The sequence below is a fragment of the Syngnathus acus genome, chromosome 11, assembly GCF_901709675.1.
Source record: "Syngnathus acus chromosome 11, fSynAcu1.2, whole genome shotgun sequence".
NCBI lineage: Eukaryota > Metazoa > Chordata > Actinopteri > Syngnathiformes > Syngnathidae > Syngnathus > Syngnathus acus.
The window spans coordinates 724,458-745,553 of record NC_051096.1 but is presented as its reverse complement, the minus strand read 5'-3'; the positions used below and the strand labels follow the sequence as shown (position 1 = coordinate 745,553).

Sequence of the window (21,096 nt, the reverse complement as noted above, 5' to 3'; positions counted from 1 at the left end):
TTTCAGGGCCACCGGTGCACAAAGGCATCCTGAGACAGCCTCCAAGGAGGTGTGACGAGGGTTTCTTGCTGGCTCCGTAGGGGACGAGCGAGCAGGTTTTACGCAGCCATCGCTTCTTTCTCCGGGGCCAAGCAAGAGACCCGGATTGTCAATTTGGGAGAGCGATCGCCGCCTTTGGGCTTCTACCTTCTTCCCTTCAGAACATGGTGAAGGGCCAAACGTGAAACAAACTGAAAGATGTGTCCTCAAGTCATCCTGTGTGTGTGTGTGTGTGTGTGTGTGTGTGCGTGTGTGCGTGTGTGCGTGCGTGCGTGCGTGCGTGCGTGCGTGCGTGCGTGCGTGCGTGCGTGCGTGCGTGCGTGCGTGCGCGCGCGTATATACGTGTATATGTGCGTGTGTAAAAATGTGTATATGTGCGTGTGTATACATGTGCACGTGCGTGTGTGTGTATATATGTGCGTGTGTGTGTATATATGTGTGTGTGGGTGCACGCGCGCACGCGCGTATGTGTGCGCATGCGCACGCTTGAACAAGGCTGCTAAATCTTTCTGCCTGTATGAATTAGCCTCGCCATGGCAACCAGAGACAAAATGGGATGAGGCAGCTTATGTAAAAAGAACGCTGACCCACACGCACACACACTTGAGCTTCAGTGCTTTGTTTAGTGCAGCCAACAACCCAAATTTGATGATGGCGTATAAAAATGGCTCCTTGACTCGATAATGGAAAAGGACAAAGTTCATTTCAATGAGAAATGGACATAAATGAATGAGTTAAATCGATAAAGGGCACGGAGGCAAAAGGTCTTTGCTCTCACTTTTCTTTTACAATCCGACACAATAAAGAAATTGCAGACTGTTGGACTAAGATTTCTTGAATGCTTCATCAAGGGAATTGACGACAAATTGGGAAACTAGTTCAACGATTGAATAACCGATCACTCTCGGATGTTCCTGAAGATTCTGCAGTCCTTTACTGCAAAGCGAGTTCAAGTCTTATCTATTTTCAGCATGTTCGCTCAAGTGTCATCGGCTTTGGGTTGCGCTTTCTTAAAATAGTCGCGCTGCAGCTAAATCCGGAGCGATTATTTATAGGAGGAGACCATCATGCAAAAAATCTTTGGGCCGTTGCTTGGAGTGTCTCAACTGTGACGATGCGTCTGTCGGCAGGTGTGTCACCGCGCAAGCCGGAGATCATGGCCGCCGGGATGCACTCACCGGGAGGGCCCAATGGGATCATCCGCAGTCAGTCCTTCGCCGGCTTCAGCACCTTACAGGAGCGTCGCTCGCGGTAAGGCTCAAATCGCCCACGCTCGTTCATCCCGGCCGACCGGGAGCTCAAGGTAGAAATGATGATGAATCCCAAAAATATGTCCTGTTACCTCCTATAGAGGCTTTGCAGCTGACGTCATCAAGCTACCCACATTAGCTTGGCGGCCATCTTGGCGGTCAACTTTTCAGTGCCGGTCAACGACTCACACACGCTTTCTTGTTATATCTGCTGCTATTTGAGCTTAAAAATGCCGGATACCTGCTGTGCTGTTGGATGTAGCAATAGACGAGGCGATAAACCAAATCTTAGCTTCTATAGATTTCCGGCGAACATGAAAAAACGTGATAAATGGATCGCGGATATTCGTCGTGAACGATGGAAACCTACGATTTACACAAGGATATGCAATGAGGACTTCATATCAGGTATGTAAACAAACTATTCACCCCTGATTTGTTTCACAAAATGTGAAATAATACAATATGGGATGATACAAATATGATTGTTGAAAATGCTGGGTGCATTTTTAGAAAGGCAGCAAGAGCAGCAAGGCAGGGAATGGGATGATTTCTTCAGTTCACCCCCCCCCGTTTTTATTTTGTGTTTATTTTTTCATGATGCTTCATCTGATTGGCTTGAAAACGTTATCAATGTAAATATTGAACTTCATATTGGAATTGAACAATTAATTCTCGAGTGAATGCATTAGGAAATTTCCCAAAAAATTATTATGAACCTTGTGAAACAATTTTTTTTTTAATGTAGCATTTTTTAACAAGAGGGTTTTTGTTACTTCATTTGGCACAAGGTAAAATCTACATTGGTAAAGTTTTCAAGCACAAGGTTAAAAATTTTATTGGTTAAGTTTTCAAGCCAATCAGATGTGGCATCATGCAAAAATAAACAAAAAATAAAAATGGTAGCAACTTGAACAGACAGGTACAGTATCTGAATGATTTCACTCTATTCAGTTTTTTAATATGTCAAGTTATGAAATGCCATTACAAAACAAATCGACGAGGTAATTATAAATATCTGGATATGAGCGTTCAGGCAGGTCGGCTGTTGCAAAATGCTCGGGCGATTTTAGCATGCTTCTCGGTAAAAGGTACGGATCCGTTGTGCCAACCAGGTTCAACTTCTCTCTGTAACGTTTCTTGGAGTCTTCATCCAAATGCCTAACTTCGTTGGATAGCAAATCAGCCATAATTCGGAAGAATTCGGTGAAAACGTAGCGCAGAAATCAGACAATCCATACAAACACGTAGGAACGAGCTGACGAGTTGACCGCCAAGATGGCGGCATAACACAAAATCACGTGATAAAACCACGTGACTGCAAAGCCTCTATAGGTACTCACGCATGTATTTATTTATTTTTGCTGGCAGAGACATGAATATTGAAATATTATTCCCTTCCTCTCATTGTCGCGTTTTAGGTCACGCTCATCTCCCTCCCCCTCGCGCTCATTTCCGTTGGAGCTGACATTTCCTAAAGCGTTGACGAGAGCCGTTCCGTCGCCTTAAACTAGTCAGGAGGCGGCAGTGCGGACGTGCTCTTGACTCGGTCCGAGCCGCCTCGAAAGTAGGTCGGCCTTGAGGGGGTCTTGCACACATCGTACTTCGCTGTCAGCACACGTGCACGACACGCCATGCATACCGGCCTCACTTCTTCACACGGAGAGCCTCCAAAATGGCCATAACACAACGCACAATTGCGCCGTTAAGGCGCCAGACTCGTCACTAGCCTCAAGTAGCTTTTTGATCGAGTATATGCCAAATTTCAACATGTGCGCACACGTGTGTGTTTTTTTGCATAGGTGTAACTCGTTCATGGGCAACTCGGTAGCGCAGAAGAAGCCGGTGTCCAAGCCCAAAAAGCCTCAACTGTCCGGCCACAAGGGGAGCGGCGGCGGCAGCGCCGGCTCCAGAGAGCCTCAGCCCGGAAGACTGGAGGAGATCTACACCGCACTCAAACAAGGCCTAGAGTGAGTTTGAAAGTTGAGCCGCGCTAATTCACACTCAGTCTTTCTCTTTATGGCTCTTTCAGAGCAAAATTTGCGCGCCTTCAGTGTTGTAACATGTCATTTTTCACATTTAAGTGTAGTGATGATGTACCTAACGTTGTATACTTGTCAGCGAATATCTGGAAGTGCACCAGGCCGAGTTGGACAAGCTGACCATGCTCATGAAGGACATGAAGAGGAACTCTCGTCTGGTGAGTCCCAAGAAATTCTAAACAAGATGATGGCTCAAGTGCACAAGGAACAAAAATGATTTCTTCTTGTTTCTTGGTGTGCAGGGCGTTCTCTACGATCTGGATAAGGTGAGTGAGGACAGCGTGCAAGGGAGGGGAAAGAAATGCTGGGCGGATGATGAAAGCAGAAGAAGATTTGAAGTACAGTGCCTTGCGAAAGTATTCGGCCCCCTTGAACCTTTCAACATTTCGCGACATTTCAGGCTTCAAACATAAAGTTAAATTTTTTGTCAAGAATCAACAAAAGTGGGACACAATCGTGAAGTGGAACAAAATTTATTGGATAATTTAAACTTTTTTAACAAATAAAAAACTGAAAAGTGGGGCGTGCAATATTATTCGGCCCCCTTGCGCTAATACTTTGTAGCGCCACCTTTTGCTGCAATTACAGCTGCAAGTCGCTTGGGGTATGTCTCTATCAGTTTTGCACATCGAGAGACTGGAATTCTTGCCCATTCTTCCTTGCAAAACAGCTCGAGCTCAGTGAGGTTGGATGGAGTCTTCAGCTCTTTCCACAGATTCTCGATTGGATTCAGGTCTGGACTTTGACTTGGCCATTCTAACACCTGGATACGTCTATTTGTGAACCATTCCATTGTAGATTTGGCTTTATGTTTTGGATCATTGTCCTGTTGGAAGATAAATCTCCGTCCCAGTCTCAGGTCTTTTGCAGACTCCAACAGGTTTTCTTCCAGAATGGTCCTGTATTTGGCTCCATCCATCTTCCCATCAATTTTAGCCATCTTCCCTGTCCCTGCTGAAGAAAAGCAGGCCCAAACCATGATGCTGCCACCACCATGTTTGACAGTGGGGATGGTGTGTTCAGGGTGATGAGCTGTGTTGCTTTTACGCCAAACATATCGTTTTGCATTGTGGCCAAAAAGTTCGATTTTGGTTTCATCTGACCAGAGCACCTTCTTCCACATGTTTGGTGTGTCTCCCAGGTGGCTTGTGGCAAACTTTAAACGAGACTTTTTATGGATATCTTTGAGAAATGGCTTTCTTCTTGCCACTCTTCCATAAAGGAGTGCACGACTGATTGTTGTCCTATGGACAGACTCTCCCACCTCAGCTGTAGTTATCTGCAGTTCATCCAGAGTGATCATGGGCCTCTTGGCTGCATCTCTGATCAGTCTTCTCCTTGTTTGAGATGAAAGTTTGGAGGGACGGCCGGGTCTTGGTAGATTTGCAGTGGTCTGATACTCCTTCCATTTCAATATAATTGCTTGCACAGTGCTCCTTGAGATGTTTAAAGCTTGGGAAATCTTTTTGTATCCAAATCCGGCTTTAAACTTCTCCACAACAGTATCTCGGACCTGCCTGGTGTGTTCCTTTGTCTTCATGGTTCTCTCTGCGCTTTAAATAGAACCCTGAGACTATCAAAGAGCAGCTCAGTGGCCTAGTGGTAGAGTGTCCGCCCTGAGACTGGAAGGTTGTGGGTTCAAACCCCGGCCGGGTCAAACCAAAGACTATAAAAATGGGACCCATTGCCTCCCTGCTTGGCACTCAGCATTAAGGGTTGGAATTGGGGGGTTAGATCACCAAATGATTCCCGAGCGCGGCACCGCTGCTGCTCACTGCTCCCCTCTCCCCCAGGGGATGGATTAAAATCACACGGGGATGGGTTAAATGCAGAGGACAAATTTCACCACACCCAGATGTGTGTGTGACGATCATTGGGACTTTAAAAATTTTTTAAAAAATTTATACGGAGACTTGATTACACACAGGTGCATTCTATTTATCATCATCAGTCATTTAGGACAACATTGGATCATTCAAAGATCCTCACTGAACTTCTGGAGTGAGTTTGCTGCACTGAAAGTAAAGGGGCCGAATAATATTGCACGCCCCACTTTTCAGTTTTTTATTTATTAAAAAAGTTTAAATTATCCAATAAATTTCGTTCCACTTCACGATTGTGTCCCACTTGTTGATTCTTGACAAAAAATTAAAATTTTATATCTTTATGTTTGAAGCCTGAAATGTGGCGAAATGTTGAAAGGTTCAAGGGGGCCAAATACTTTCGCAAGGCACTGTATATTTTGTAAAATGACATGTATGCAGCTCTTGGTGTAACTACTCATTTGCCGAGGCGTGTCACGTGTAATCCCGTCTTGCTCTCTGCAGCAAATCAAAGCCATCGAGAGGTACATGAGACGGCTGGAGTTTCACATCAGCAAGGTAAGCAAACAAAAACGCAGCCAAACTATTTTCTCGTTTTGGATCACTTGTGTTTTTATGGCTCATTTCGAGAAATCCCTTTATAAACGTCAACATTGTTAATTAAATCCCCCAATTTAAGTCAATTACAACTGCTCCCCACTTGGCCCAAAAGGAAATCAGGCTGCCAACTCCTGTTAGATGATAAAAAAAAAAAAAAGACTCCCACTGAGGATGCTCTGGTTGTCTTGTTTTCTTTCTTTTTTTTTTTCTCTCGTCTTCTTCCACAATGTGCTTTCGTCATCTTCAAGGTCGTGCACATTTTCTTCCTGCGCGTTGTCGCCGCACGTCCAATCACATGTGACCGTAGCGCATTCGTGCTGCTCCCCACGTTGCCATGGTTACAAGAGGCCATCGCACCAATGGAGACGTCCAATGAGCACCCGGCTGACAATAAAAACACACACACACGCACACACACCGACACACACACACCTACACACACCTACACGCACACACACACAAGCTCACACACACAAGCTCACACACACAAGCTCACACACACAAGCTCACACACACAAGCTCACACACAAGCTCACACACAAGCTCACACACAAGCTCACACACAAGCTCACACACAAGCTCACACACAAGCTCACACACACACACACACACACACACACACACACACACACACACACACACACACACACACACACACACACACACACACACACACACACACACAGGCTTCCTGAGGATGTGAGTCAGGACCAAATTGAGTCCTTGGAGGCGCTCTGAGAATGTGTTTGTGTGTGGTCACAAGGTGGCAGCCAGTGTTAAAACAAACACGGAAAGGCTTTGTAATGCCCGCCAATGAATCGTCGTCTGTTTTTTGCGGTGCACAAAAATAAAACAATGACAACTTGTGCAAAGTTTCGGTCGTGAAACGTTCCCAAGTTCTACAAAATAAAGTAGCCAAAAAAATAGTAAAATAAAATTTGGACTTGAGTTGAAAGTGAAATCTTGTGCGCGCGCAGGTGGACGAGTTGTACGAGGCCTTCTGCATTCAGAGTCGGCTGCGGGAAGGAGCCAGCCGCATGAAGCGGGCCTTCACCTGCTCGCCCTCCACCAAGGCCACCAAGGAGAGCATCGCCGAAGTCAACCGCCGCTACAAAGAATACACAGAGGTGCTCACATTCTTTCTTACTTTGAATTTTAGGCTGCCCTTAGGAGCCGTTGCAAAAAAGGCATGGCAAGTCTGCCATTTTGTTTTGAGGTGGCCATTTTTAGGTACAATAGATGGAGGAATTTGAGGTTTCATCAGCACAATTGTCTTTCAGAACATGAGTGCGTTTGAGGGCGATCTGGAGAACCTGCTTGGGGAATTTCACATCAAGATGAAAGGTGAGTATGACTTTTTTTTACTTGGCTTTAGCAACTATGTGAACTTGAAAGTGAAGCCAGGCCCCCCTTTCATCTATTTGAACTCTTGTCTTCTTGTTCTCTGTCAGGTTTGGCAGGCTTTGCCCGTCTCTGTCCGGGAGACCAGTACGAGGCAAGTCACGCCCCCCCCCCCTTTTTTTTTTTTTTAAATGTAAAAGTCATTGTATTATTCACAAAATACATACAGTGTGCATATTTTGTAATAAAAGTTTCCTTTCCAACTCTGACAAGTATTTTGAATTATAGTCTGTTTGTATGTTTCCACGTATCCACACTGTGTGGCAGATCTTCATGCGTTACGGTCGGCAGCGATGGAAACTGAAGGGGAGGATCGAGGTCAACTCCCGCCAGAGTTGGGACAGCGATCAGATGATCTTCGTGCCACTCATTAGCGAGCTGATTAACATCAAGGTAGCGGTTTGTCCTGCGGGAAGGCTGCGAAAAGGCAGATTGGTTGATTGCTTTTGGGCGCGGCGGCAGGTGACGGAGCTGAAGGGTCTGGCCACCCACCTGCTGGTGGGTAGCGTCATCTGCGAGACCAAGGAGCTGTTCACCGCCATGCCGCAGGTGGTGGCCGTGGACATCAACGACCTGGCCACCATCAAACTCAACCTGGAGGTCACCTGGTCGTAAGTACTCGCATCATAATTTTTTATTACCGTAATTTTCGGACTATAAGTCGCGTTTTTTTTTCATAGTTTGGGTGGGGGGGCGACTTATACTCAGGAGCGACTTATATACATATATATGGGTTTTTTTCACTTTTTTGGGCATTTTATGGCTGGTGCGACTTATACTCCGGTGCGACTTATAGTCCGAAAATTACGGTAAATATGGAATGACATATTTTTTGAGGTCACATTTTTTTTATTGTCATCTGATTGAATTTGTACAACATTTTAATTTTTCAAATTTTGTTTAATGATTGAATTTTCTTCATGTATATACTTTAATTTACAATATATTTCCTTGCTTTTGGAGCATTTTTAAAACTGTTTTATTTTTGACTGAAAGGCTTTTGTTTTTTCCCTCAGTTGTAGTTGATGTCTTGTCAGTGGCTCTACAACATTTTTCTTTCATAAAGACCCAATTGCGTTCTGGCATGCCTAATCGAGTGTCCCGTTGTTGCTATGGTGGTAGCAAGCAGTGATGTTTTTTGTGTCCCGCAGGCCCTTCGACGTGGAGGACCTGACACTGTCGTCGGGCAACGTGAGCAAGGCGGCAGCGCTGCAGAGACGGGTGTCCATCTACAGCCAGGGCACCCCGGACACGCCCACCTTCCAGGACGCCTCCTTCTTTGTGAGTAGCGCTTGCCAGGGCTCCAATAGCAACGCTGGATGGCGTCGTTGCATGTTGAGTATGTCACCTCCTCGAGCTGCTGCGCACCTGCCCCCCCGACTAACCCCGCCCACCCTTGACCGCTTGCACGCCTGCGGCCCCCAAAGACATGGCGCCGCCCCCCCGCGGAGCGCCACCCTCTGTCCTTTCTGCACGCACTTCAAGAGGCCTTGCTGGAGACCTTCCGGCGCGCGCGCTCCTTCGGCGACCCGTCTGCGCCCAGGCCCAAGTCCAGCCTGGAGGTCTACGTGAGTGCGTGTGGCCTGGCGTGGCATTTGGTCCTGTCCCCCGTACCCCCCTTGCAAAGCCCGCCCACTTTTGGCAGCAACTTCCTCCATCGCTTCAGTGTATCTGCATGCGGTGCGCAAATGGCTCCAAATTTCCGCATTTCATTCTTCGCTGTGCTTTGCTCTCACAAAATGGCAACTGTTTCCCCAACTTAGAAATCTTGTACATCTAGAAAATAAAGTTTCATTGTTATGAGTACAAATTAATTTTTGAGTTGAAGTGAAACGAGTTTTCCTTAAATGTTTCTTTTGCCAAAAAAAAAAATCATTTTTCTCCAAATAGATTTTTGGGTCATTAAAATATGTTTGGTGTTTTATTTCACACTCAAAACAAAACCATTTTTCAACTTAAGTAATTCAATACATTTTTGGAGAGTTAAATACAGTCAAACCTCGGTTTTCGACCACAATCCGTTCCAGAAGGCGGTTCGAGAAGCGAATCGTTCGAATTCCGAATCTATTTTTCCCATTACAAATAATGGAAAATCCGTTCCAAGACTAAAAAAACGCCTTTTTTAAGCATTCTTTCATTTGCGCATTTTTGTCCGATCGCGCAACTGCAGCGCACCGCCGAACGCGCAACCGTAGCGCGTCGCCGATCGCGCAACTGCACCGCGCTGGTCGCATTATTGTGACAGAGCCGTCGCTGAGATTTAGAAAATATTTTTAAAGTCATGATGTACTTTCCAAAATTTAAGTGGACCTCAGTGTGCAGGGAGCTTAATTTTGTCCGATCGCGCAACCGCAGCGCGCCGGGCACTCACTATCGCATTGCTTTAAGAGCGTCTTTGTGTTTTAGGATGGCTTTACTGCTCCCACTTGCTTTCTTTGGAGGCATGATTAAGGGGTTAATACAATCCTCAAAGTAACGAAAATACAATAACAACGAACGGAGTCAGTCGGCATCCGGGCTGCGCGGTCCGGTTTTCTCGGGTCCTCCCGGCTCATCTCGTGAGATTCGACCTCCGAATTTTGTTCGACAACCGAAGCAAAAAAATCTTGAATTTTTTGTTCGAATTCTAATTTGTTCGAGAACCGGGACGTTCGAAACCCGAGGTTTGACTGTATTCATATATCGCTGGCGCACTGGGTAGCACGTCCGCCTCACAGTTAGGAGGGTGCGGGTTCGATTCTACCTCCGGCCCTCCCTGTGTGGAGTTTGCATGTTCTCCCCGTGTCCGCGTGGGCTTTCTCCGGGCACTCCGGTTTCCTCCCACATCCCAAAAACATGCTTGGTAGGCCAAGTGAGCACTCCAAATTGCCCCTAGGTGTGAGTGCGATTGCGGATGGTTGTTCGTCTCTGTGTGCCCTGCGATTGGCTGGCAACCAGTTCAGGGTGTCCCCCGCCTACTGTCCGATGACAGCTGGGATAGGCTCCAGCACGCCCGCGACCCCCGTGACGACAGAGCGGTACAGAAAATGGATGGATGGATGGATGGATGAATAAATATTCATATAAAGAATATTTCCTAAAATATGTTGGCATGAAATATTTTTTTAAATTAAATAATTTGACAAAAATGTCCTAATTTTCCTAAAGTGTATTCATTGCCTGTCAAACGGCAACGTTTTTCAGAGTAGACAAGTTCTGACCCTGGCCCACCTCCCCACCTGTCCCCTTTCCTCTTCCCCCCCTTCCTTCCCTCAGTCGACTCTCCCGGACGACGTGTTTGAAAATGGCAAGCGTCTGTCCTTCGCCTTCTCGGACGCGTCCAGCCCCAGCCCGGCCCCCAGCTCCCACTCGCCGGCACTGTCCAATCCGGAGATCACTGTCACGCCGCCCGACACGGACGTGTGCGCCTCACCCTCCAGGCTGCGGGACGGCTCCATTGCCGAGGAGGACGAGGATGATCAGGGAGACGGTGGCAGCGGCGAGGAGATGGGCAGCGGGACGAGTGGCAGCCTGGAGGACTGTGAGTGGGAATGCACCGAGTCTCAGCGCATCGTACGCCCGCCCACCGTGGCGCCAGAGGACGTCTTCCTGGACCACGCTGAGCACCTCAAGCCTGTCCAGCTAGAACAAGGTTGCAACACTTCAACACTAAGTTAATCCGTTTTCAGCATTGTCAGTTGACATGTTTATGTTTTTCAGTTTTTTGCTTCAGTTTTTCAGTTTCTCGAGCAAAAAACACGTTTTTTCTAGGAAATCATGTTTTTTCACCAAAAATATATCAGTATTTTTTGTGAACAGATTTTTTTCGCCTCCCAAAAAAAATTATTTTCAATATTTTACTTGTAAACTGATCTTTCTCATACAGCACAGTAAAGTGACAATATTTTTCTTTGGAATCCAAACTTTTAGTTTTCTTTCTCACAATGGCACTTCCACAAGCCCAGAAATAATCAAAAGAATCACTGTTAATCCAACAATGAATGACCACAGAGGACGAGGACGGCGGCAGCAACCTAACACGGCAGCTGGTTAAGCGTCTGACGTCAGAGGCGGACGGGGGTGGCGCGGAGGCAGACCAAGGGCTGCTGGCGGAGGGCGGCCTGGAGGACGCCATCCACGGGCTGCTGCTGACGCTGGAGGCGCTGACGCACCGATGCCGAGAGCTGCAGGACCTGGAGCAGATGGTTATGCGGCTGGAGGACCTCTTAAAGGTGAGCCCCTCATTTGAATTATGCTGCCCCTCCCCCCACCTTAACTTTTTTGGGGGTGTGCTGCCGCCATTAGTGCCGCCTGTCGGGCCACAGGAGACGCTCGTCCAATCTCAGCCTGACGGTGGAGAGCGCACTGGAGAGCTTTGACTTCCTCAACACGTCCGATTTTGACGATGACGACACGGTTGCCGTTGTCCTCGCCATGCCGCCGACGTTTGACATTGACGCTGGCCCAATCGGGTGAGGTTGAAATCTTCTCATGTGTTCCTCTATTGCAGGGGTGGGCAAACTTTTTGAGCTCGCGAGCTACTTTTGAAATGACCAAGTCACAAAGATCTACCCACTAAAAAATGTTTTATATATATATATATATATATATATATATATACAGTGCCTTGCGAAAGTATTCGGCCCCCTTGAACCTTTCAACATTTCGCCACATTTCAGGCTTCAAACATAGATAGAAAATTTTAATTTTTTGTCAAGAATCAACAACAAGTGGGACACAATCGTGAAGTGGAACGAAATTTATTGGATAATTTAAACTTTTTTAACAAATAAAAAACTGAAAAGTGGGGCGTGCAATATTATTCGGCCCCTTTACTTTCAGTGCAGCAAACTCACTCCAGAAGTTCAGTGAGGATCTTTGAATGATCCAATGTTGTCCTAAATGACTGACGATGATAAATAGAATGCACCTGTGTGTAATCAATTCTCCGTATAAATGCACCTGCTCTTTGATAGTCTCAGGGTTCTGTTTAAAGCGCAGAGAGAACCATGAAGACAAAGGAACACACCAGGCAGGTCCGAGATACTGTTGTGGAGAAGTTTAAAGCCGGATTTGGATACAAAAAGATTTCCCAAGCTTTAAACATCTCAAGGAGCACTGTGCAAGCAATTATATTGAAATGGAAGGAGTATCAGACCACTGCAAATCTACCAAGACCCGGCCGTCCCTCCAAACTTTCATCTCAAACAAGGAGAAGACTGATCAGAGATGCAGCCAAGAGGCCCCACTTTTCAGTTTTTTATTTGTTAAAAAAGTTTAAATTATCCAATAAATTTCGTTCCACTTCACGATTGTGCCCCACTTGTTGATTCTTGACAAAAAAATTTAATTTTATATCTTTATGTTTGAAGCCTGAAATGTGGCAAAATGTTGAAAGGTTCAAGGGGGGCCGAATACTTTCGCAAGGCACTGTGTGTGTGTGTGTGTGTGTGTGTGTGTGTGTGTGTGTGTGTGTGTGTGTGTGTGTGTGTGTGTGTGTGTGTGTGTGTGTGTGTGTGTGTGTGTGTGTGTGTGTGTGTGTGTGTGTGTGTGTGTGTGTGTGTGTGTGTGTGTGTGTGTGTGTGTGGTGTGTGGTGTGTGGTGTGTGGTGTGTGGTGTGTGGTGTGTGGTGTGTGGTGTGTGGTGTGTGGTGTGTGTGTGTGTGTGTGTGTGTGTGTGTGTGTATATATATAGTATATATCCCTATGAAAGTGATATTTCTTACTATGGCCAGCTGCCCCACTCATTTTTATACCCTTTCTTAAGTTTAAGAGAAAAAACAGGGTTCTGACAATTGGAGGGAACTCGCGAGCTAGCGTGTTTGTGTTGTTAGCGCCGTTGTTGGTACACGCGTCAAGTGCGGAAAAAAAAAAAAAAAGATTTAATATCACGCGATTGACCAATAGTGGCTTGACGATCGACCGGTCGATCGGGATCGACGTATTGCGCACCCCTGCTCTATTGTGTCAGGTTAGTTGCAAGAATAATTTTAGAATTGCAGATAATTATAAATCAATGATGCGAAGTTGTCACTTTTTTTTTTTTTTTTTTTAGATTTCATTTTTGTCTCTCGACATGTTTTTTTTGTGTGTCAACAGGGAGCAGCAGCAGGCGGAGGCACGAGGCCACTTGAGCGAGGCGCTGACGGAGGACACGGGGGTGGGGAACAGCGTGGCCGGTAGCCCCCTGCCGCTTACCACCACCAACGACAGCCTGGACACCGCCCTCGCCACACACCTGCGCTACTGCCGACAACTTGTCCAGGCACGGACGTCGAAGCCCGGTCGTAAAGTGACGCGTAGAAACACTTAGGTTTTTTGTTGTGCAGGTGTTGAGCAACAGCGTGAGCCCGTGGCGCCGTCGCGGCGTCCTCATCAAGATGGCGTCTCAAACGGCCCTCCTGGAGGAGCTGGCCGAGAGCATCGCGGACCACCCGGGGGCGCTGTCATCTCTGGCCCAGGGTGCGTGCCCAAGCCGCGACATTTGACGCTCCGTTGGCGGAGCGCATGACGCTCCTGTGTTGTTGCGTTGCAGTGGTGCTGGGCCTGGCAGAGCACAACGGGGTGCTGGCGCTGTGGGCAGAGTGCAGCGGTTCTTCTGGACTCTTCCACACCACGCTGGAACGAGTGGCCGGTCACATGACGCGGCGCTACCAGCAAACACTATCAGAGAAATACCCGCAAAACTGCCAACCAGGTCACAGTTTGTTCTTGTTGGAGTCAAATAGAATGTCATAACGAGGCCATTTTGTACATGTCATTTTTTTTTCTTTTTGACTTGCATAAGATGTTGCCCCCCCCCCCCCCCTCATGGAGCGTTTTTGTGGTCACGTTGCAGTGATCCATTTGGTGGCGCGCGAGATGGTGGACGCAAACGACCTTCCCGAGTCAAACGGCCCGTGGCAGGAGGTCGTGACCGTTTTCCAGTTTCATGCGTACGTGGTGAAACATCAAGTTGGCGACATGGAGACGCACCTGCTGCACTTGGCCGCAGAAGGTCAGTTGCTTTAGCTCATGATGTGCTGACAATTGCAATCGATTTAGATGCGTAATAAATTTCATGAGGAAAAATGCCTTTTATGAATCCAGATATTTTTGTAAATAAATTCTACAAATAAAAACTGGACAAATTCTGGAAACATTAAAATACAGGAAAAAACACACATTTTAGGAAAAAAAAAACCGAGCACAAGCAAACACATGAAAACGATATGACACAAGTCTGGAAGAACTAATGTGTGTGCGTGTCGCCTTCAGAGTCATTTGCGGAGCGCCTGGGAGGCGGAGATATTTCGGTGCTGGAAGAGGTGCCGGCCTGGGCCCTGTGGCCCCACAGCACCACCCTGAGGACGCTGGCCTCGCTGCTCACCGCCCACGACATCGTTGTGAACAAGGCGGCAGCCGACTACCTTGCCAACGCAGCCGCCGCGCCGCATGCCCATTTTAGAAACAAGGTCACTCTTGTCACTTGCTTTCATTGTCTGCTTTTTTTTCTGTCTTTGTCAGTTGCGTTGTTTGGTTTGAAGCGTGTTCACGCCAAATGTTTGTGTCCCACCAGGCGCTGGAGTGTTACGCAGAGGCGCTGTCTGATGCAGGCGTCCACAGCCAGAGAGCGGCGTGCGCTGCGCTCGGTTGCCTACAGGTCATTGACGGCCCATGTTTTGCCGACCGTATTTCACCATCAAAAATGTGCAAGTTGTGCTTCACTTTGCAGGCGGCGGAGAGCGTCCGAGTCGTGGCAGCGCTGTGCAACTCGGCTGACGAGGAGCTGCGCCACGTCGCCATAGAAACGCTCCTCACCTTCGGTCAGTCCAAGAGTCAGTGGTGCCCTTGCAGTCGGGTGGGCTAAAGAGATTATTCATATCATTTTATGGGTAAAAAAGAGCTCATTGTCATATCTCGCTTCTTTAACCTGACAATTGCATTTCTCAGAAAATGCTAACTGTTGCTTATTAGTCTTCATTTCAAATCAGCTTGTGTTTTTTAACGTGGATGGATGGCGAGGTGTCAATCTCCAACTTATTAATGCACTGTCAAATCCGCACTTTTTATATTTAAGCGACCAGCTTCCCATTAAAGGGTTAAATGAGCCGGGGGTGAAGAGACTCGTCCGAGTTGCTAACCACCTTTATTAAATTAATTCTGAAGGAATCAATCTAATCTCTTTATGACGCCAATCCCGTTAGTCAAGCGACGCTCGCGCAGGGTAACTAAGGTCGAGACACGTCATTAGACCGCGCCCTACTGGTGACTCTCTTCTGTCTGATTTTGGGCTTTTGTTAAATCTCGGATATATTTAGATGTCTTTGTTAAGACCTCAGGGATTCGTTATTTACACTAGCGCTTATTCGCCCTAGCTGACCTTAAGATAACTATTTCGAACCAGATCTGACAATACCTGATGTTAAGGATTAAAGCTGTTTTCATTTTAAAAAGAATTGAACGGATTTAAAGAATTGACTATGATAGAGAAATAAAGAAAATTTAAAGTTCTAATTACTGCATATAAAACCATGCTGAACATAGTTAATACGAAATAATCGATAACCGAATTAAGGATTAAAAAGAAATTTAATGAATAGGCAAGAAAAAGAATTACAAGTCGAACAAACAACAATTCCACTCACCAATCTCAGAACAAAAGAGGAGACAAAAGGTCTAAAATGCTATTTGATTGAACAAGTCGAGTGATCAGTTCTCCTTTGTTCCAAAATCCGAATCCTGTTTAAAAAGAGGAAAGGTCTGCCGATGAGGAGATTAGCCAACGCCGTTACATTGGCGTCTTCCCCTAGCTGCCAGAAGCGGCTGTCTCCTCTGCCTTCCTCGAAGCTTAAAATTTGACAAAGTCTAATTTGAAGCTTAAAATTTGACAAAATCCAATTCGAAGACTGGAAATTCATCTTAGTAGATTTTGGTCCAATCTCACTAGATCTCGCTAGGAATTCACTGGGGAGCCAAAGGGGGCGCCAGCCTGCAAAAGTTTGGGAACCACTGCCTTAGACGATTCCCTCGGAAGAGCCAACTTCCTGTCTAGCCTCCTCTGATGATTGCGTCATCACACGGCTGCCTATGTTGACAGGCTATGCATTAGACAGAACTGCTCTGTCTTTGTGTCCCTGTTTAAGTGTTCAAACACTGTGGCTAACTAATATCCGTAGTTAAGCTGATGTATATAATAACTAGTTTTATTGTCATCTGTCCGTAACGTCGTGTTTGAAAAGAGACCTTACGGAGGCTACGAAAAAAAAAAGGTTCTCCAGCCTTATGGCAGGGGGTGCTAGTGATCCCGGGATGCTTCATGCGCCTACCTGTAGAATAAGAGATCTCCACTTCAAATTTACAGTGAACAACTGAGGAGCAGTCGTCCATTTATTTCATTTTACATATGTTTTGTTTCGTTTTTACATTTCGTTTTACAACGGAGGATTACATATCCAAACGATTTTCAACTATGGATTTTCGGTCGAAGCAGGAGGTCATCAGTAAAGGAAGAGCAACTCCGGAGTTAAAAGGTTTGATTCGGACAACGGGACTTCGGAACGGAGTGGTACGCACGATCGAAAACAAGTTTTTGATTCCATGTGCTTTATTGGGTGTTTTTATGTGTGAAGACTGCTGATATGAGATTTTAATTAAAATAGTTCAAATTAAATAAAGAATAAGCCACACTAGAGCAGCACTCCCCAACCCTTTTTCTGACATGGTTAGGTGCCGTACAAATTTTACCGTTGACGTCAGTGCCTCCCCAGTCATGAACCTCACCGCACGTCACTGTATGTGAGGGTTGCGCATTCTTCACCTGACTTTCAGCTGGGAACCACTGGTTGCGTTGGCAACCTTGCTCAAAACAGCAATCATTGCGCATGACTGTTCTCTGCAGCTGTTTCCTGTTTTGCTCATTTTTTACTATTAACCCTTGATGTCTCCTCTCAACTTAATACATTCATGTATAGATGGAACACCAATGTTAAATACAGGTTGGATAAAACATTGCAACATTAATAACATGTATCTTGTCTAGTAATGATCTACTTAACACAATCATACTTAGCCATAATAATGGGTTCTTCTAATTTTAACATATACAGTGGAGCCTCGGTTTTCGAACACAATCTGCTGTTCGAGAAGTGAATCGTTCGAATTCTGAATCATATTTTCCATTACAAATAATGGAAAACAATTAATCCGTTCCAAGCCAAAAACAAACGCCTTTTTTAAGCATTTTTTTATTTGCGCATTTTTGTCCAATCGCGCAACTGCAGCGCACCGCCGAACGCGCAACCGTAGCGCGTCGCCGACCGCGCAACTGCACCGCGCTGGTCGCATTATTGTGACAGAGCCGTCGCTGAAATTTAGAAAATGTTTATGAAGTCCTGTTGTTCTTTCCAAAATTTAAGTGGACCTCAGTGCGCCGGGAGCTCACTGTCGCATTGCTTTAAGAGCGTCTTTGTGTTTTAGGATGGCTTTACTGCTAAAACTTGCTTTCTTTGGAGGCATGATTAGGGGTTATTACAATCCTCAAAGTAACGAAAACACAATAACAACTAACGGAGTCAGTCGGCATCCGGGCCGCGCGGTCGGGCTTTCTCGGGTCCTCCCGGCTCATCTCGCAAGGTTCAACCTCCGAATTTTGTTCGACAACCGAAGCAAAAAAATCTCGAGTTTTATGTTCGAATTCCGATTTGTTCGAGAACCGGGACGTTCGAAAACCGAGGTTTGACTGTAGTACATGTTTTAGGATAGCCAATGTGCCTGGGCCAAATTCGATACCCAATTAAACACCATCTCGTACCACCATGCCATTTGACAGCACAACCACCACTAGGTGGCGTCCATGCCAATAGTTATAACAATAGTCATAATAGTTCAATATGAGATCAGCCCAGTTTCCACTGGCAGAAACGGCTGCATGTTGTGCAACCTTTTTATTCCACTGCTGATAACACAAGTGTACAAATTCTCTGAAAGTGAATGCATTTTTTTTGGGTTGCAGGCGAGGAGGGCCGTCTAGCCTACGAGCAACTGAACACAGTGCCGGGGGAAATGATTGGCTTGGGTGTACGGCGGGAGACCGCCGTCGCCACTGACTTTTAATGAGACGCCAACGAGGTGTGGTGGATGGACAAAACTCACAAAGCAAATGTCTGCACAATATGCGCCCGCAGGTATATTTGGGGTTCAACTGGAGAGCACCAACGTTCACTGGCTACACCACTCGCTCACGTCTCGCACGCTCACTGCTTACTGTGAAAGCTCGCGTGTCCCCCGATACCACAATTTTGCACCTGTAAATAGTCCGATGTGTATATTTAAGTTTTTCAAGCGTTGCGCGCAGCTTTGGGGTACGTTTGGGGTTTGTTTTTTGTTGGCGTCCCGTGGCCAAAGAAAAGAGGCAGATGAGTTGATTTAGTCTTGTTAAACGTGCAGTTTTCCAAGTGCAATTCTGTACGGAAATGTGATTTGATTGTACGTATTTATTTTTTTCCTGCTGTATAAAGTGCAGAAGACTTGATGCATATGGATTGCTAGTTCTGTGCTAAATCAGGTGTTTTACTTTTTACAAATATTAAACAATATGATCTCTGTTGATTTAATTGGAATTTAAGTTCTTTTAAATAATAATCATTATTTTGGAGCTAATGATTTATATTCCCGAAAAAAATTACTTTTACTCTGACTGCAGAAATTTATTGCGACCAAAGCAAATTTGTTTGTTTTTTTCTTTTTGAAATGAGAATGTATTTTCCACCCCACAGTCATTTTGGCTGCTATATTCCTGTCTGAAAAACAAGTCATGCTTCAAAAATGCATAGGCAACCTGGAAACAAGTGCTTGGATTTTGAACGGCTGTATTTTGTACATGTAATGCTTGAGGTTCATATTGCTTGCGGTGATTAAATAGACTAATCGACTTACAACAAACAGCATGCTTTGTTTTCCCCACACAACAAACCGTACAAAAAAAGCTTCTTGGGTGGGAAGATGCATCAGGCGGCTTGTTACAAAGCTAACAACCAGCGGAAAACAAGAGCGTTTAGGCACTTATTAAAAATAACCACTTTTTTTTTTTTGCTACAGTCCAGTTTCAGCTGACAGGCCACCTGTGACTTGTTGGCTATATTGCTTGGCTGTGGATGTTACGCCCCTGCGATGTGTCACTGCTTGGCCTGCTGCGACGTGACTATGTAGTCGTCCGTGCTGAACACTCGAGGGATTTCTTGATGTTGCTGATGTGGAGCTGTTCTTTGTGGGCTGTTTGATTTCTATGACAACAGGCCCCCCGCCCCAAAAAATTACATCGCTGAATCGGCTCAAAGACCAACATTTTCCGTGTTCCAATTACTATAATCGTGGAAATCATTTTCGTCCAAGGAGGGCAGAATACAAATAAATACACCCAAAAGTGCCAATGTTAATGACTAAAGTAAATAAGAGGAAACAGCCCGAGGGTTTGAATTGCAAGCCTTACATTTAAGAAGCCGGACACACTCATTGTGCTGAAGATCTTCTTGAAGGCACCCGGTAGCGTGGCGAGTTCTCCTTCCGCCTGGGTCAACTGCTCCTCCATGGCTCCAACGTTGGCTCCCACCATCTTGACAAAGCCCTGCAAATGCTAACACTGGAACATTTTGATGGACACTGCCCCCAAAGTCAACCTTTTTAGCCCTCATCTTAGCACATCTAAGAAGACAATGCATAAAATAAAAAAAATAAAGCTAATACTAAACAACAGCCATCGCTTACCTCTAACTTGTCGATGCGCCTATACAGTTGTCTCATTTCCTCAGACTTGTGCTGAATCTGAGGTAGGTTTTCACTCACGATCTGTGATGTGTCGCTCCGAATCTGTAGACAAATACAAACATAAATCAATAAAATAGTAGAAACGACACCCAACTGTGAGGTCTGACCTGAAGCGCCTCTACCGTACCATATCCAGCATGCCGACAAACTCGTCCACTCTGGTCAACATTTCCTCCAGGCTTTTCTCCAAGCATAGAATCTGGAGGAGAAATAGTTTGCGTCAGATAAGTAGCAGAAATTCAATCATTAGATTTAGATTTTTCTCCAGGAAGACGAAATGCACACAGCCACACAAAAAGCCTTTGTCTGACTTCCCACATAAAACTGAGGCATCTACACACGTGCAGGCATCACTCACATTCACTCAACATTGAACACTGATACTGCGCTTCATTCCATCCAGTATGGGCTTTCCCGCTGTTAACACAGAATGTCAAAATGAACATGTACATAATTAACCATCTTATGTAAAACCCCATAACTTAAGCTGTAACCCCTTTCAGGAAAAGGGTGAATCATCCTCGACTTAAGAAAAAAAATTAAAACAAAGCTCATTCAAATCAGGAAATTTTGAGAGTTCTCCGTTGCTAAGCAAAACAGTGGCAGTTAAAGAACCCCTGTTTTAAACTGCACTTGACATGAACCATAATTGTTGTCAGACATTGCTGCAATTAATAAACAAAACAAGTAGCCAGTTTAAAGCTAGCTGTTTGTTTTATTTTTTGGTCAGATGATCACCTCCTCTCCCGCTGTTGCCCTCACGTAGGAGGAGTACGCGAGGGTTGCGTACATCAGGTCCGCGTCGTGAGGTTCTGGGCCGTGCTGGGACGACGCCGCTGCAGCCGCTTGGTGAAGGCTCGGACAGGGCGACGCAACGACGTTAGCCGCGGCGCCGAAGCTGGGGCTCTGCGACACCGTGCCGCTGCTGAGGATGTCGCTCACCATGGACAAGCTGCTGGCGCTCTGCGACACGATGCCGCTGTCCCTGCTGATTTCAGCGCTCGACTCCTCCAAGGGAGACAGGATGCCCACCCTGTCGACGCGACGGTGGTCCATGTCGCCTGGCAGGTGAGCTGGCGAGGTAAATGCCGCTAGAGGTAGCGCAAAACTACAACCGTGTTAGGAACGTCTGCTGACTGGGTCACATGACTGATAGAAC

General features: G+C 46.0%; 2 protein-coding genes across 10 annotated transcripts in view; one reads left to right on the top strand and one right to left on the bottom strand.

Moving 5' to 3' along the window:
* The window catches only part of ripor2 (RHO family interacting cell polarization regulator 2), a 30,792-nt gene extending 12,065 nt beyond the window's left edge, over positions 1 to 18,727 (top strand). For 7 of the 9 annotated variants that reach the window (XM_037263793.1, XM_037263789.1, XM_037263792.1 and 4 more), the window contains exons 2-23: positions 1,170 to 1,290; positions 3,092 to 3,259; positions 3,411 to 3,489; positions 3,574 to 3,597; positions 5,659 to 5,712; positions 6,732 to 6,881; positions 7,035 to 7,098; positions 7,206 to 7,249; positions 7,423 to 7,548; positions 7,618 to 7,766; positions 8,307 to 8,436; positions 10,411 to 10,786; positions 11,146 to 11,366; positions 11,440 to 11,606; positions 13,233 to 13,398; positions 13,463 to 13,595; positions 13,669 to 13,830; positions 13,972 to 14,130; positions 14,391 to 14,587; positions 14,692 to 14,775; positions 14,848 to 14,938; positions 18,127 to 18,727. In XM_037263793.1, the coding sequence (XP_037119688.1) occupies positions 1,170 to 1,290; positions 3,092 to 3,259; positions 3,411 to 3,489; positions 3,574 to 3,597; positions 5,659 to 5,712; positions 6,732 to 6,881; positions 7,035 to 7,098; positions 7,206 to 7,249; positions 7,423 to 7,548; positions 7,618 to 7,766; positions 8,307 to 8,436; positions 10,411 to 10,786; positions 11,146 to 11,366; positions 11,440 to 11,606; positions 13,233 to 13,398; positions 13,463 to 13,595; positions 13,669 to 13,830; positions 13,972 to 14,130; positions 14,391 to 14,587; positions 14,692 to 14,775; positions 14,848 to 14,938; positions 18,127 to 18,227 (2,966 nt within the window). In that variant the 3' untranslated portion in view covers positions 18,228 to 18,727. Of the gene's footprint in view, positions 1 to 1,169; positions 1,291 to 2,837; positions 2,857 to 3,091; positions 3,260 to 3,410; positions 3,490 to 3,573; positions 3,598 to 5,658; positions 5,713 to 6,731; positions 6,882 to 7,034; positions 7,099 to 7,205; positions 7,250 to 7,422; positions 7,549 to 7,617; positions 7,767 to 8,306; positions 8,437 to 10,410; positions 10,787 to 11,145; positions 11,367 to 11,439; positions 11,607 to 13,232; positions 13,399 to 13,462; positions 13,596 to 13,668; positions 13,831 to 13,971; positions 14,131 to 14,390; positions 14,588 to 14,691; positions 14,776 to 14,847; positions 14,974 to 18,126 lie in introns of those variants that run through there. The other 2 variants (XM_037263788.1, XM_037263796.1) reach the window with 2 other exon arrangements.
* Positions 18,728 to 19,072: 345 nt separating this feature from the next.
* On the bottom strand, positions 19,073 to 21,096 carry bloc1s4 (biogenesis of lysosomal organelles complex-1, subunit 4, cappuccino). The gene is made up of 5 exons (XM_037264197.1): positions 20,676 to 21,096; positions 20,065 to 20,136; positions 19,878 to 19,979; positions 19,603 to 19,737; positions 19,073 to 19,396 (listed from the first exon to the last, which is right to left on the bottom strand). The coding sequence occupies exons 1-5, from the start codon at positions 20,991 to 20,993 to the stop codon at positions 19,289 to 19,291; spliced, it is 735 nt and encodes a 244-aa protein (XP_037120092.1). The 5' UTR covers positions 20,994 to 21,096; the 3' UTR covers positions 19,073 to 19,288.